This window comes from Dermacentor variabilis, chromosome 3, assembly GCF_050947875.1.
Source record: "Dermacentor variabilis isolate Ectoservices chromosome 3, ASM5094787v1, whole genome shotgun sequence".
NCBI classification, from domain to species: Eukaryota; Metazoa; Arthropoda; class Arachnida; order Ixodida; family Ixodidae; genus Dermacentor; species Dermacentor variabilis.
In genome coordinates this window covers 87115334-87131543 of record NC_134570.1, presented here as the reverse complement: position 1 = coordinate 87131543, position 16210 = coordinate 87115334, and the positions used below count along the sequence as shown (strand labels likewise).

The 16210-nt window shown below is 47.9% G+C and overlaps 1 protein-coding gene across 1 annotated transcript in view; it reads right to left on the bottom strand.

The window, feature by feature from the left end:
• Positions 1–212: 212 nt before the first annotated feature.
• Positions 213–16210, bottom strand: part of LOC142576001 (Na(+)/citrate cotransporter-like) — a 70684-nt gene continuing 54686 nt past the window's right edge. Inside the window, exons 10-14 of the mRNA XM_075685868.1 lie at positions 12487–12594; positions 11616–11793; positions 9233–9394; positions 2075–2212; positions 213–444 (exon numbers count right to left, since the gene is read on the bottom strand). Of these exons, the coding sequence (XP_075541983.1) occupies positions 232–444; positions 2075–2212; positions 9233–9394; positions 11616–11793; positions 12487–12594 (799 nt within the window). The 3' untranslated portion in view covers positions 213–231. The remainder of the gene's footprint in view (positions 445–2074; positions 2213–9232; positions 9395–11615; positions 11794–12486; positions 12595–16210) is intronic.

The following is a 16210-nucleotide window of genomic DNA, read 5'->3' as shown; positions in this document are numbered from 1 at the left end:
AAGGGGGTTATATAAAGGTGTGCAGTGGTTGAGTACCGCTAAGTTCCTTAAAGAAACGTGCGTAGAGATTGGCCCTCTTGTTTTCGAAACTGCCGTTATTGCTGCCAATGTTACTCAGTTTGTGGGTCTAAAATAACGAAGAAGTGGAAACTAAAGACATGCTTAGTGTCGGAGCTCCACAGACAACTGAGAAATGAAGAGGGACGAATTGCCGCTGGTCAAGCACATACTTTACGAGACTTGTGTGTAGTTAAATGTGGTCATCCCTGTTGGCAATGACATAAAGTTTGTCGTGCTAGGGACAGCGGTTAAAGATACCGTAGCTTCGGGGGGCCTAGCCCAGGCGGGAAACTTTTCAAGGCCAAAGATGGGAAAGCCTATTGCGTGAATCATGCCGACTTCCACCAAGACGCAGATCATGTTCATGACGAATCCTGGCTTTGCCTGTGGAATTAAAAGGAAAAAAAATGATAAGACGTTTGTGAAACTCTATCAACATGTCTTACAATACACAAAAACCAAGTGATCGTGCATTCTGTGTAAATGAGCCATGAAGCGTCCCGGAAAGAAAAAGGTAGCTAGAGGCGTTTCCTTTTAGGAATCCGACGTCATTATACAAGCACAAAGTGAAAATAAAGCAAGGATGTAAGAACAAACGGCAAAATTGCAAATGGCAAAAGAAAGAATGTGGAGAAGTGCATTCACAATTACTCTCAACTTAATCTGCGGCAGCACAGCTCCCGCATTGCAACTTCTCCAGAGATGTAAAATTGCTTCACTGAAGTTCAATGAGGCATTGGCTTTTTATATACTATACATGTGGGCCAAGGTGCTCTTATGCGAGTTGAAATTGTTTCACCGCTTATATTTCCATGCAAGATAATTTAGCGAGTGCTTTAAATAAACTTGCGTAAAACGCCGTTCCATATGTCATACCGTGCCGTGCCACAATGGGTCGAATATTACATGTAAGGCAATGATTTGAAGCAAGGGAGATCTTGCTTCTCGATGCCAGATAATATTTATCTTTATTGTCTTAATCAAGTATTTGGACGGTGTAACGAGAAGTACCAGCCTTCATATATGCAAAAGTAATGCATGAGAGCGTTAGGAATCAACTAAAATAATTTGAATCGACAACGTATGAATTGGCAAAAAAGCGCGACTCCAAACATTCTCGTAAACCGAAAATTTCAAATGCAAGTTCAAAGAAATGCATAGTGATGCCATGTCTTGTATAATTATGTCAAATTACATAAAGCGTAGTCGTCTTCTGACTACTAAGCAAGCCGTCAGACCAGTTGAACCGGCTACTCCGTGGTATAATGTACCCAGGCGAAGAAAGGCTCTGCGGCGCTCTATCTCGCACAATAGTTCTGCGGAAACCCGCAAGGGGGAGAGCAGTAATTAATGAAGGGAAGATCAAACATCCACTCGTTCGTAGCATTTGCTACAAAGGAAACCCATACGGGTTCCTCGAAAGAAAAGCCACGCAATTGAAGAAACATTCGTCCTGGTCCGGGACTCGAACCCGGGACCACCGCCTTTCCGGGACGGCTGCTCTACCATTTGAGCTGACCAGGCGGCTAGCAGATGGTAGGGCGAAGTCGAATTTGTCAACAACTCGAAGCAAATGCAAGAGTTTGACATAATAGTTCAATTGGCTTTGTAGCAATTGCTAAGAACGGGTGGATGTCCGATTTTCCCTTCATTAAATACTTCTTTCCACCTTGCGGGTTTCCGCAGAACTATTATGTCAAACTCTTGCCTTTGTTTCGAGTTGTTGACCAATTCGACTTCACCCTGCCATCTGCTAGCCGCCTGGTTAGCTCAGATGGTAGAGCGGCTGCTCCGGAAAGGCGGTGGTCCCGGCTTCCAGCCCCGGACCAGGACCAATTTTTCTTCAACTGCGAGGCTTTTCTTTCGAGGAACCCGTATGGGTTTCCTTTGTAGCAATTGCTACGTACGGGTGGGTGCCTGATTTCCCCTTCAACTCGCACCAAAGAGCAATAGTCACTTTGCGTGTGCCCAAATGCATTGCCGGCAGGACATGTTTTAGTGGTAGAAGGCTCACCATGTCAGGAATTGTTATTTCCGCCAGCTCGTACACGATCGCGTTAGGTGGTGTGGCAGCAGGGAGCATGAAGGAAAACGAAGCGCCGATCGTCACCGGCATCGCGAGGTACAGCGGATGCACCCGCATCGCTCTCGCCTGCGTGAAATGAAAGGGAGATTTTAGAGCATTACCATTCTTGCGATACTTCACGCACTTTCTGTGGTCTAATTGTCTATGTGTGTGCCTTCGATCGTTTCTCCACCTATCTGGGTCACCATAAGTCTTCTCTCACCAGATCCTGCATGCACAAAATGAGCGCCAATTTTAATCCACAGGTCCGGCGCCTATTAGAAGCAGGTTATCCTAGTGTAGCAGTGGCCACTGTGGCTGACCGCCTAAAGAAGTCGGCTTCGAGGGGGACGGACGTGATTACAGAAAGCAGTAATAGCAAAAAAAAGAGTAGTCCCTGTCCTGTATACATTAATTCAGTGTCGCACAGGGTTAAAAAAGTTGATAGTAGATATGATGTTAATGTTGCTTTCACTGCTCCCAATAAGCTACGTAAGGTATGCACTGCCGTACAGAGGAAAAAGGAGCAGGTAAAAAGCAAAAAAAGAACAGATACTTGTCCAGTGAAGCACAATAAGAACAACAGTTTTACTGACTGTCGTATTGGTGTGGTTTATAAAATTCCCCCTAGCTGGGCCCAGTTCTACGTAGGGCAAACGGAACTGTGTATCAATCAGAAGCTAATGGAACATAAAAGGTCGTTAACCGGTGGATCGCCTTCTAATCTTTCCCTACATTGCCAAGATTGTAACTGCACTCCAGAGTTAGATGAATGCGCGATATTGTACAGGCATAAGAATGAAGATACGCGTCTTATGGTAGAGGCACGGCATATCTATAATAGTGGAAGTGCGTGCGTGAGTCAGCCTTCGATTACTTTACATAAGGAAGAGATTAAGTGCCTTAACAGTTATCTCTCACGTAGACCGGCACATGTACCTGACTGACACGTAGTGATACCAGTCCTGAGCTTGCGCAGGTGAGTTTTGTGTTTTCTTTCTTTTTTCGCCTCAGTGTTCCCTTCAGTTGATAGTCGGCGTTCGTGTTGTCCACTTCTCTACTCTTGTGTCCTGTCTGCACGCCTCACCTCGTTTTTACATAATAAACAGAGTGGTTCGAGATAAGCAACAAATAGAAGGGCTGGCAGCGGGCATCCTTGCCGCACCGACGAGAGCACGCGAAAGCTATTGGTCAGCTCCCCATTAACAATGATGCGCGTTAAGCATTCTCTGTACGCCATTATGACGCCTTCCGTTATGACTTTGCCAACGTTCGCATGTTCAAGCATGCAGAACAAAGCCTTGTGCGAGACGAGGTCGAAGGCTTTTGCCAAATCGATCTGCATTATCGCGACGTGATCGCCAATCGCATCGCAGCAATCAAGCCCACTTCGAGCCGCGTGTACATTTGTTGCGATACTGCGGCCTTTAATGCCGCAATACTGGTGTGGCCCTACCAATGTTTTAATTACACTTGGCCAAAGCTTTCGTGAATGTTCTATAATCGACGTTGGCTAGAGTTACAGGGCGATATGACCCTGGCAACAAAAGTTTTTCCTCATCATCACTCTTCGGAATTAGCACGATATACGAGGTTGTGAATGACAAGGGCAATCTTTTTCGCCCATACGCTTCGCTGATAACTTCGTGAGGAACACGAGCCAATGCAGACTTGAAGGTTCTATAAAAAGTGGCTCCCAAGCGAACAGGCCCAGGTGCTTTACCGATGAATAACTCGTCTATTGCGCACTCTATCTCACTCAGGCTAATTGGCAGTTCCAGCTGTGTCCTAACTTCTTCACCGAGCTTTGGCATCAATGAGAGAAATTCTTTCTGGTAGTTATATTTAGGATTACGCGGATGAGCTAAAATTGCTTTAAAGTGATCGGCGATCTTTTGCTTGATGTCATTTTTGTCGCCTGTAATGTGATTGCATTTAGCTAGCTGGCGGGTTTCCTTCCGACATGTGTACCTTTTCTCGTCTGATAAACCTTGTTTCGTTGGAGTTTCTCCCGCCCACAACTTCTCAGACCTTGATCTCACTAGTACTGCTTTGTATTTTTCTTTTCCAGTTCAGTTTTCACTTCCTTTAATTCGTTAATATACACACCAGGCTCGACACTTTTCATGCTAACGAAAATTGCAGTTGCTAGCGAAGCTTTGTTTCTGCTTGTTTCAGGTTGTGTCTAATGACACTGCTTCTTTCAATGGCCATTGTTTTTACTTTCTATTTAAATTCTTCCCATTGAATGGCAAAGCTTACTCACTTGGCTGAAGTCAGGTTTTCTAGTGACTTCGCTACAGCATCGACAAAAGAATCGTCATGCAACAACTGCGTTTTCATTTTCCAGAGATCCCAGTTAAAGAGCCGTTTGCTCTGTCTTTTCCTGAACGTGGCAGTTACCAAGCAGTGATCGCTGTATGCTACAGCTTGCACATCATATTCGCAACATAAGGGCACTAATTCCGCTGAGACGTATAAGCTATATAATCGAGCGTGGCTATCCCGCTGGAAGCGGGTAAATCGCGGGCGAGTACCGCTGGCAGAAACACTACCCACACCTTCCAGGTCATAATCATGCACCACTGTGTTTCGAAATTCGGCACTCTTATCGCGAACGCGTAAACATTTTGCTCGGTCTTCAGCATAGCAAACACAGTTAAAATCACCCAGCAGTATTACGACCTTGGAACAGTTTAGGTATGCTTCAAGACGCTCAAAGAAAGATCGACGGTCCGTTTCAATATTCGGCGCATATACACAAATAGCACGCTAACCCATATCACCAAAAGAAAAATCAGTCACTACGAGGCACCCAGTTTCACACGAAAACACTGACTGCACACAAATGCCAAAGTTATTTCGTATGAATATAGCGCAGCAACCTGATCCACCAACCGCGGGACCAACACACACGTCAAATTGAGCATGAAAATTGGAAACTGTCGGTTAGCTCTTGGCTCTCAATTTTCGTTTTTTGTATCCCCACTATATATAAGTCCTTAACTAAGAGGAGACTACTTAACTGACATTGCCGTCTTCTTGCACTGAACTCTCGTACATTTAACGTGGCTACACGTAGCGTTCCTTCGATATTAACCGCCATGGCTACACGGTAGAATGGTGCCCATCATAGTTACACAAGGACGAGTGCTCACAATGGCGCGCCGATAACCACGTCGAATGCCACTAAAGAAAACACAGCTCGACCTTCCGAAAAGGGCACTCAAGTGCAACTTGGGCCTCCTTTCCTGACAAGAATCTAAGGAAGTAGCACTCAGAATGATGGCCATTGCACTCACAGAACCCCCAACCCCACTCGAGCTATACAGCACGGAGTTGCGGAGGCGGTTTACCCGCCTGCCGTGGATCGACCGTAATGCTCGGCCGCGGCTTCAAGGTCGACCTCCTTATACCTGGTGCTTTGGGCGGTGGCTCGTCGCCACCAGTGTCATTCTGTTTCGCCGCCCGGCTAACTGTCTGGTCGTGGGGCCGTTTCCCCGTCGGTTGGCTAGCTGGGCCGCTAAGGGTGTCCATGTCATCAGGTTCAAGGAGGCAGGAGGTCGCGTCCGTCTCAGGTGGGGTTTTCACTGCAGCATTCGGCACGGCCGCAATGCCATCTGCAGTCGCCTGTTGGTGTCCTGTGGCGACAGCCTGAGCGACTTGTTTTCATGCTGTTCAAGTCGTACCGCTGACTTTGCCACGACGTCAGCTGCTTCACCAGCCGCGGACGACGCGTCTTTCATGTCCGCCTCGTCCATGAGTAGGGCAGAGTTGTCCTCGTTGCCCATGGGTCCAGTCACGCTAGCGTACGTCCGCTCGCACTGACTGTTTTCATACCGAAGCATCGTCAGGCATCACACCGTGGAATACGGCATTCGCGACGAATGTGGCCCGTGCCGCGGCAGCGTAGGCAGAGAGGAGCCCTGCCCTACTCAACCACGAGAGCCAGTTCGCCGGCGACGCTCACCTGATGCGGCAGGTCGTTGAGCTTTACGCCCGGCTTCAACTTAAACGTAACCAGCCTTGTTCTTGAGTTCGTATCTGCCACGCCGTGAACCCGCCAGTGTTCGCGGACGGCGCCCGTGACCTTTCCAAACAGCGCGAAGGCAAGACGTACATACTCGTCAGGAACGCTGTGCAGCAGCCAATGCACTTTCAGGCGTAGGTCCTGGTTGGCGGGGTCAATGACGAGACACCGGCCCTTTTTGAGCTGCAGATCCCCAAGGCTGATGACGTTTTTCACCACGTCGCTGTCCTTGAAGGTCATGGCCCACACATGGCTCACACGGTAGGCCCCTAGAGCAAACACTTCCGCCAGGAGCAATAACTGACCGAGCGTGTCGCGAAAATCTTCCACCTGGTATGGGTGGGCCCTGATCTCATAGTGTAGGAAAACCGTATTCAAAACAAAACGCCCTGTTGGTAGACTAGGCAAAACAACTTGGTACTCGTTGTGCGAGGCAGAAATCCTGTTACCGCGGCCCGTCTGGGCCGCTGAAGCCGCTCCTACGGAGCACATAACATACACGTCTGTCACGCTCGGTGGCCGGACGTGGAATCCCTGAGCCATGAATCCACTGCGTATCTGCCGCACTTCAATGAACCTCTAGCTAACTTGGCTCAACATGTATGGGCCACAGGGTGTGCAGCAAGCGAGCGAACAATTCTCAGCGTTCGTACGCATTTGATTGCCATGCTTCTCGTCTAGGAGGCTGCGTGCGGACTTCTCAGCAGCGTCACTAGGGTGCACAGGGTGACCAGAAAGAAGCGTGAGAGGAGAGGGCGGCTGCCGCAGCACGCGTTTTCCAGCGTTCGCACGTGCCAGCGCGCCATGCATTTGGGAATCCACGCAGAGACTTCGCGAGGGCACCTCTATATGGCGTCTCTATCTGACGCATTCCTGTCAAATTTGCCTTCTGCAAAATCGACTGCCGAATTTTTGGTTATTTCATAATAAGCATTTGCCGTCGACTGGTTGTCAACATTTATCGCTCACTTCAAGATTACGCAACAGTCTTGCAGCTATATTTCCAAGATGTATAATCAGGTCAGCTGCAAAAGAAAAAAAAAAGGAAACATGAACGAGTGCATAAAATAAATATTTTACCGAAAAGTAAACCAACCAATCTATATTAGTGAGCAATGAATTATAGATGATTCATTTTGTGACGATGGCAAAGAAATATCTTCCTGCAGCCTTAACAAGCGGCGGTTTGTACGCTGTCCTGATGGACCTAGACCAAAACTGCCACTAAGCTACAGAATGCAAAAATTACAACAGTGGTTATACGTTGCTTGCTTCCACCCAATGAAATGAGAGAGTGGTATGCTTTTGCAAAAGCTAGTTATCATAAAACCAGTTAGGAATCTGTTAGGATAGACTCGACCACGGCGGTCGCATTTCGGTGGGAGCGATATGATAAAGTGCTCGTGTTGATATATTTAGCTGCATAATAAAGAATCTAGCTGCCAACCACAACGCCAAATGATACTACGACATTGTATAGCTTGTTCTTGTTGCTGCACGCCAGTTGAAACTCGATAGCAACATTCACTATCCCTAGCATCCTAGGTGCATCTTCGTTACATCTTCGTGGCGCGCGAGAAACCAAACGTTGCGAGGCGCAGGTAGGAGTTAAGGGAAACCGGGGTGGTGTTCTACTCCGGCTGCCACTGCGAATGTGGCGTCTACGTGCGGTCGCGTGGCCGTATCCTTAGGGCGATCTGCGTTGGGCGCAGAGTCTAGATGCGTCGGCGGCTGGTAGCTTTGTGCGTGCTGTTTGTTCTCGGCTCTCACTTTGCATTGAAGCGACAGACAGCACGATCACTTCGCTCGCTGCTGCTGCTACGTTTCCTCACGCCAGCGTTTCGACAGCGAGTGTCCGCGACCATCGAGTGCGATTTGTCCATGTTTGCTGTGCACGCTGATACCACGCTTGTTAACTTAGTTAACAAGCGAATGTTTACAACTTGATATGGCCGATAAAAGTACTATCCTTACTTTGTATGGTTGTCTGCTAATTTGCTATCGCAATCGACGCTCTTCTGTACTCTCTTCTGTGCGTACATGTAGCCCTCTCCAGTTATTATGCAAGATCCACCGACAGCCATCCAAAGTGGGCGAATTAACTAAGGACAGCTATCGCTCTAAAAGCGCAGACAATGGGATGGACCGATACTGTGTTGCAGGCACGTTCACATGCGTGCCGATGGTTACGGGACACCACCAATTGTTATTGCAATTTTATTTCGAACTTCCTATAATTGACGTCACCTTCGTTGTGGCTGTCGTACGTCGTCGTCGTCGTCGTGGTGTTCCATATAAAGTCCAAGTGCGACACCATCGCGTCCGCGCGCCGTACGCTGTACGTGCGAGGGAATGTTTGTGAGGGTGAGCCGAGAGGGGCGGTGGCTCGACACGACGGTGGCTTTTCGCGGTCACAAAGGAGGAAGGCGTGGAGGGGCACGCCATCCTCTCAGTAGTGCCAGGGTAGAAGTGGAGAGATTTGCGCGCGCTAAAACAAAGAGGGGAGCTTGGGGGTTGGGCACAGATTAGTGTGCATCTCTTCTTCTCCTACAGCTGCAGTTGCTGATTGCGGCTGCGCGCGTCCTACCTTGGAGGCAATGTTCGGTGCGTTGGAACGCTAGCCGACCTGAGATAGCTAATGGATTCGTGCGCGCTACATTTTCGCGGGTCTAGCTTGCGTTGAAGCAAGAGGCAGTACGAAGAGCAATGAACAAGCCGCTGCTTGTTCTTCATCCAGCGAGCGTTCCGACATCGAGTGTCCGTGGTCATCGAGTGAGATGAGCTCGTGTTTGTCCTTGTGCACGTGACAATGCGCTTGGAAATTCAGTTACTAAGCGAACATTTAGAGCATTTTATGCAGCTGATAGCCAACCTTACTTCGTATAGCTGTTCAGTAGTACTTTGCTATCGCAATGAATGCGTCGCCTTTCCGGCAAAACGGTGACTTTTTTTCTTTTCATCCGTTCCATCTTTTAATCCCTGCAGCGGTTTCTATCGAGAATAGGTAGGTAATCAACTTTTTAGCGGTTAGACTGTTAGCTTTGCCTTATCACCGTTGTCTCTCTATGTATCCTCACCATGTCGAGAACTACGGGCAAGAGTATGGAACTGACGGCGGGGTTGCTCGCCACCTCGGTGAACATGGACGTGGCAAAGCAGAGGACGAAGACCGTCAGCGCGTGAGGAAGCACTTCAAGGCACTTCAGGTGGTGCACCAGAAGCGCTGACAGGCCTGATTGCTAGAAAAAAAGAAATAAAAGAGCAATTTAAGTACCAATAGATTAGGAACAAGCTTTTCTGCTACTGTGGTGCATTTCCCGAAAAACTCTTTCAATTTTCGCCTACTTTTTGGAAGAACATCCTAATGAGGGATGAATCTTAATTTATTTCCAGTGTCAGACAGATAACAGTAAATTATATATTTATTTCTTATAGGACGCAAGGAAGTGAACGTTCCTGCCTAGACGGATCGCGGTGATCGGTGTATATAGGTAAATAAAGCGTCAGTATAACTGGTATCACGCTGAGAATAATAAAATACACCGAAATGACCTCGAAGTGAATGAACAGCAATGCGGAAAAGGCATACGAACCTCTAAGCAGGGTATTATTTAGAGAACAAGCATGATTACGCTCTTTCGACTTTGCACGCCTAGTTTCAAAGATTGAGATAGCTCGTGACTGCTCGCATTAAATAAACTAGGGATCCGCTGCCATACAAAACACGGAGACAAACGGGACACACCAAAGCAAATAAGGGCCAAACATACGGTACCTCCACTACCCAAGAATATGCATCACAGAATATGCACCACGAGGGCAGGAGCAAAAGTAGAGCAAAGAACATGGCGTAGAACTACGGAATAGAAAAGCACGCGGTCTTTGTAGACGCTGCACGCTACAAACACAAACGTAGGTTTGTCGGAGCAGTACTTAACCACAGCAGACAATGCTGCACAAGCTTCACTATAAACACAGCAAGCATCGAAACGGTGGAGGAAGCGGCTATAGCGTTAGCCATAGCACAAACCAACGTATAATATATAATCAGCGATTCCCAAACGGCAGTACGCAACTTGGCGAACGGTCGGATCTCACCTGACATGCTAAACATCCTCAGAAAAGGCAAAACAACAACGGAAGACAGATGCGTCCAAATCCTGTGTATACCAGCCCACAACCCCGACTCGACGAGAGAGGACAACCCTAACGCGGTGGCACACAATGTAGCTGAAGGACTCACTTTCCGAGCTGCGACGAACGTAGACCCCTCGACAGGGCCCTCTGAAATATGGGGATGGGAAGACAAAATGACCAAGTTCGACGAAATCACCAATCATTAGAAGATGTATGCACTTATCCGCCACCCCATCCACAACTCGAAAGTTCTCCAGTGGCGCCAACTGCAAACCAAATCATACAAGAGTCCGATACTAATGCACGCTATTTATCCAGACATATACAGATAGATGCAAAGTGTATGACACTAGAGCAACGCTAAAATACATGCTATGGGAATGCCAGTAACTAATACAGGATAATGAGAGCCAGACCTCCATCAACCGCCTCCGCGCGTGATGGCAGGTCGCCCTGCTCAACTCGAACCTGGAAGACCAAAAGACCAACTCTGGGCAGTCCAACGGGTCAAGGAAGCCGCCGAGAAGCAAGAACCCTTGGCCGTAACCTCGGCGAGTGCCCCAGCCCACTAAATCGCAGGACGCGAATCGTTCAGACTCCAAATAAAGTTTTCTCACTCCCTCACTCACTCGCATGAGACAAGGAACATGGTCGATTTCTTGCTCGAACGGTATAATGCATGCCAACGTCTGCTTCAATAAATGAAGTAAAATAAAAAAGTTGGGTTAGATATCACTTCCAGGGAATATTGATTTCCCAATGCGCGCTCAGGAAAGCTCCTAGCACAGACGACATAACAACATGAAACTGCGACGAAGTACAGAAGGATGTCGTGGACAGTGAGTCCATGTCATGGCTGATATGACAGCGACCCGCTTCTATCAGTGTCAACAAAGACAATAAAATAAAGATCTGAAAGGGTCCTTCGTTCCTATTTCTTTGTGGTTATCGCAGCAACAAGTTGCGTACTCTCCGAGTCCAAGCAATACAAAAGTTCACATGAACACGCAGGCTTGAAGCGATTAAGAGCGATGGAACACGGAAAGTCGCTGGAGAAAACCATTAGACCACGAAACATGTCTTCGCCAGGATAGAGAGTGCTCAGCAAGTGCGGCCCTGACGGAGAAAAGACAAGCGGGGAAGTCAACTACTGCACCGTCGAAAACAAGCCTATTTGTCGAAACGCTTGTTCCATGCGACCATTCCTCGTTCGACCACTCTTAAACACATACGTTGGCGATGTAACACTTGACTCAGCCACATGATAATAATGGAACAAAAAAACATCCGATGCAATGAGAGAAGCTGAAATAGTAGTGCTACCTTGCAGCCCTCAGCAAGACACATGCCACCTCCGATGAGAAGCATGATACCCCAGTGAGCGCGCTCGTTGGCCTCCCGCCACGTGATGAGTGTTCGGCCCCCGGGCTTGCGGGGATCCTTGGGAATCACGAAAAGCAAGAACGTGGCCATCATGGCAGGGGCGGACGACCTTATGTACCTGCACGAAAATAGGTTGGCGGTAACTCTTAGTTAAGAAAGCATGGCTCAGGAAGCCAGTTCCCCGCACTTCGTAATGGGCGGCGTCAGGCTTGCATAAAATACCGCAAGTAAAACCGGAGTACATGCACTTCCGTCAGCGCATATCTTTTGCGTGCGGTCCGGTGAAGGTGAATTACAACGCCAACATATTACAAACGTATGAGCCAGTTCACTATGTTCTGTGCAAGCGGGAACTGTAATATGGCCTTTTTCAAAAAATCTGCCCGCGTCGGCAGATACCAACCCCTATATGCTGAATTTGTTAGCTGAAATAATTCTAGGTTTGGTTAGAATACTGTATACAACAATCTATATGGCTGAGTTGTCGTGGCAGTAGTATTTTATTCGGTTTTCATATGCACCTCTGAAAACCAATTACCCGCGAGCAGCCTAAATATTAATGCCTTCTCACCCCCCCCCCCCCCGCATCCGCATTGCAGTGAAAATATTTAAATCAGTCAGCTAGTGGACAGGAGAGGCAGGGGCTCTTTCCACTCTAGTCCAATCTAGTCTGCATCTCTGGCGAGAAGCACAGTTTCTGTAAATGGCGCCTTCGTTTAGCGACAGACGTTTAGATTATTGCCTTTACATGAAGAATAAGTTAGCAGTAAGACAAAAGCAAATGAAGTGAGCGCCCTCACGGCAGACTTACTTTCCATGAGGTATCATTTCCACCCAGCCAGGGAAAACCTGGGGCTTCATCGTGAACCAGAGGAGGATCATTGAAGTCATCAGAAACGTGACGCACCACTCGGAAAAACTGCGATCAAAGTGTTGACGAAAAGTTAAAGCATCACGAAGGCCAAAAGCATAGCTTCGGTGTGGTCATAGATGAAATTACGGATTGTTATATATATATATATATATATATATATATATATATATATATATATATATATATATATATATATATAACCCACGGCGGTTACTGCATCTTGCGCGGGATTCGTTGCTGAGGCATAAACGAAAAATAAACTTGCAGAAAAGATTCATTCTAGAATTTTTTTTATTGACATCTACCTTAACGAACGCCACAATTTGTTCTTTGCCTGAATAAACCCATTTGAATTGTACCTCAACCTTGGTGGATATGTCGTTCGAATGTACAAGAGGAACCACGCACCTTTTTTCTTCCTGTGAGCAAAATCGACTGGCCTGTTGTATAAAGTGCAACGGGCGTGAAGCGAGATGTAAACGCCGCATATTCGCACGTGTTTATTTTTTATATTTTTTATAACTACGCCTGTAAACGTTGAAGGAAGGTGAACCGTCGCAGATGTTATCGGTATTCTATTAAATTAAAGGTACTACAGATATTACAGCCGCATGCGTACCTCAGCTATGTATTTTCTTGGAATGGAATCACCCTCTCCACAGCGTCGTCTTAGAGGGTACACGACGGGGTGTTGCTATATGCAGCTTATACCTAACTCATTATTTTCGCGAACAACTAATCCTGCAAACACGAAGAGGAATCAGACGGAGAATTAACTAGCGGGTGACTAGCCTGCGCTTTCACACGCATAGTCTACCAAGGAACCTTCCCGCCTAGTGTTTACTGCTACTCCATCTTCAGTTGATGAAGTACCAAGAGTATACCGACAGATGATTCGGATGCTGCGGTCCCTAATGAATCTCATCAAAGAACTACTAAAAGGTATCGCACCTCCAACCGCTAGAAGTGCCTGCAAGTGTTTAACGCGCTCACCTCAGTCTTAGGAACCCTCGAGTAGAGTCATGGCTGAGAATCTGGGATCATTCCGCAAAGAGGTCAGAGAAGCATCGATCATCCAGTGGAATGAGAGGGTACTCATATCCTATAGATGCCTAATTTTTGTAAGTATTGTTGTGCCACACTGCTTGCCTACATCGAGGCAACGGACGCTGCCCCCCCCCCCCTCGTCCTTCTCAAGTAGTTTGCCCTTGGTGACAAGCTGCAAAGTTCCAGGAAGCTGCCGAACCCTGTCCGTGGGTCGAACTGAGGTGTCCAGGGGCACAGAGGACCACAACGAATCCACTGGCAGCCTTCAGAGTTCCACAAAACTGCTGACCCCTTGATGTGGACTTCGGTTTTATGCAGCTTGAACTTCTACTTCGACGAAAAAGTTCTCCTTGCGCGTCTCCCTCAACAAAAGAGGAAAGCGACGCGGTTCATGTCAGCACCGGCTTTGCATCGTTCCTGCTGACGATGGGACGCCCAAAGGGATTTAATGCAGAGCCGACCCAATGTTACAGAGTCGGCACCGGCCGCCGCGTCGGTCTGGTGGGCTCTTCGAAACCGCTACTTGTATGCTATTTCCTTCGATGTGCACATATTGTATAAAGCTTTTCGTCTCTTATTCGTATCCTCCAAGAGTCCCTCTCTCGTGTTCTATCCCCCGTCACAACAGTGGATGGCAGCTATGGGACTTTTGAACTACTATCTCTGCAGCGGATGGCAAGCTGCGAGATACGAGGACTGAATACGCCCGCTACACCGCTCGATGGCCGCTGCGAGACCGACCGGCGTCAACCACTTTGGCTGGGGGGTGAGTGCCTGATGGTGGCTTTCATGTCGGCAGGCCTCTCTAGCACAGGCCGATGTTAGGAGAGTGTTTTCTTTTTTCGTAGACTGTGAATTAAGGATTTACCTTCTTTAAACAGTCATTTTATATTGAAGTAAGGATACATTTAGTGTGCCAGCAACACGAGGAGCGAGATCGCGATGGAGGAATTCCAAGTTGGGGACCTCATTCAAATTTGCGAGGAGTTGGGTATTTGTGCCGGCTCCGCAAAAATAAGGAAATCGATCCTCGACGTGATGCGAGCAGAGGACGTGACATTCGAGGAAGTTGACTAGGCTAGGTTGATGATTGCTGAGCGAAAGCTGGAGGTAAAGGAATGCGAGAGACATGACAGGCGCGAGCAAAAGGAAAGGAGCACGAAAGTCCTGAGCAAAAGGCATGGCGACAGAGCGGTCGAGATATTCAAGCTGTGGATGTGGCACAAACGACGATACCATCTCCACAATTCTAAGGCAGGCGAGAGCAGCGTTACTTTTCTTGCGGACTTCGAAAAAATTTGCGGAAGAGAAGGTGTAAACTGGGGCCTCCGGTCCATGCGGTTCATCCTCTTGCTCCCCTGTAATCTAACGTGTGTTTTGGAACGCCTGCTTGATGAGGAGAAACGCGACTACGATTAGGCTAAGAATACCTTGTTCAGCCAGTTTGATCCTTCAAGTCAGGCCAGCTGCGAAGGCCGAGTTGATAGCGATGAAGCCAAGCCTGTCGAAGAGAGACCGCAGGGCGAGCAGGCTAGCTAAGATGGCGTCGGATGCAGTCATGTTTCGTGAGTGGTACAGACATTCAGCGACCACCACGAGTTCAGATTTTTGGCTTAGTTGGTTCGTTGCATCAGTTGTAGTCATAGCCCTGTATTGACGGGGAAATGAAAGACGACAGGCCGTGCGCTAACTATCAACTGAATTTTATTTCAGGAAAGCATGGTATTTATACCGGCTCACACGAGTGAAAATCATCGCATGCGGAGCCCAGCATTTTCCAGGCAGGCCATTTCTTTTCTGCTCAGAGAGATCGACGGTGTGCTGACGCAGTTTCCACCTTCTTTGTAAACGAGCTTGCTTCTACAATCTCCCTTGTATGCTTATCTGCATTTCTAAACACAACTATAAATCATTAAACAGTAGCTTACAGTCACAATCATCACAATGCATGGAGACATGTCCATCTCGATAATTCAGTTTTGGTTTGTATTCTCTTAGCTTGTAATTGAGGCATCTGTCTGTCTGCCCTATGTATACTTTGCCGCACGTGAAAGGGAACCGACATATGACACCTTGCGCACAGTGCACAGTTCCTTGCGCAGCCTCGGCGCGTCTTTCTCAGCGGATCGGTGGCCTTACATGCGCGGCGCCACTCCTCAAACCTGGCAAGTCTTCACTAGAACTGACGTAATATCGCCCAATCGCGCTGGCTGGTGGCATAGGTGAGGTGATAGAGCGCATTATCCTCGCGAGACGGGAGTGATACCTGGACCACTACAAACGCTATGGCTCAAACGCTATGGCCGGATTTCGACATCTTAGCTGCTCCATGGATAGTGTCAGCGATCTGGTCACTTAGGTTCACCTTCCGAAGAGATGTAAACGCTTTTCTTTCGCCATGTTTCTCGACGCAAACAGAGTTCATGACAATGTTGCTCATGGCACCATACTTGGTGCTCGTAAACCGGCTGGCCTTGGTGGTGAAGTGTACCGCGGGACCTGTACGTAGTTAGACATGAAGTATTCCTTCGTGCCGATCGACGACGGCCTGACTTGTCAAACCACACACAACGTGGAGTTCCCCAATGTGGCGCCCTGAGCCCCACACTATTCA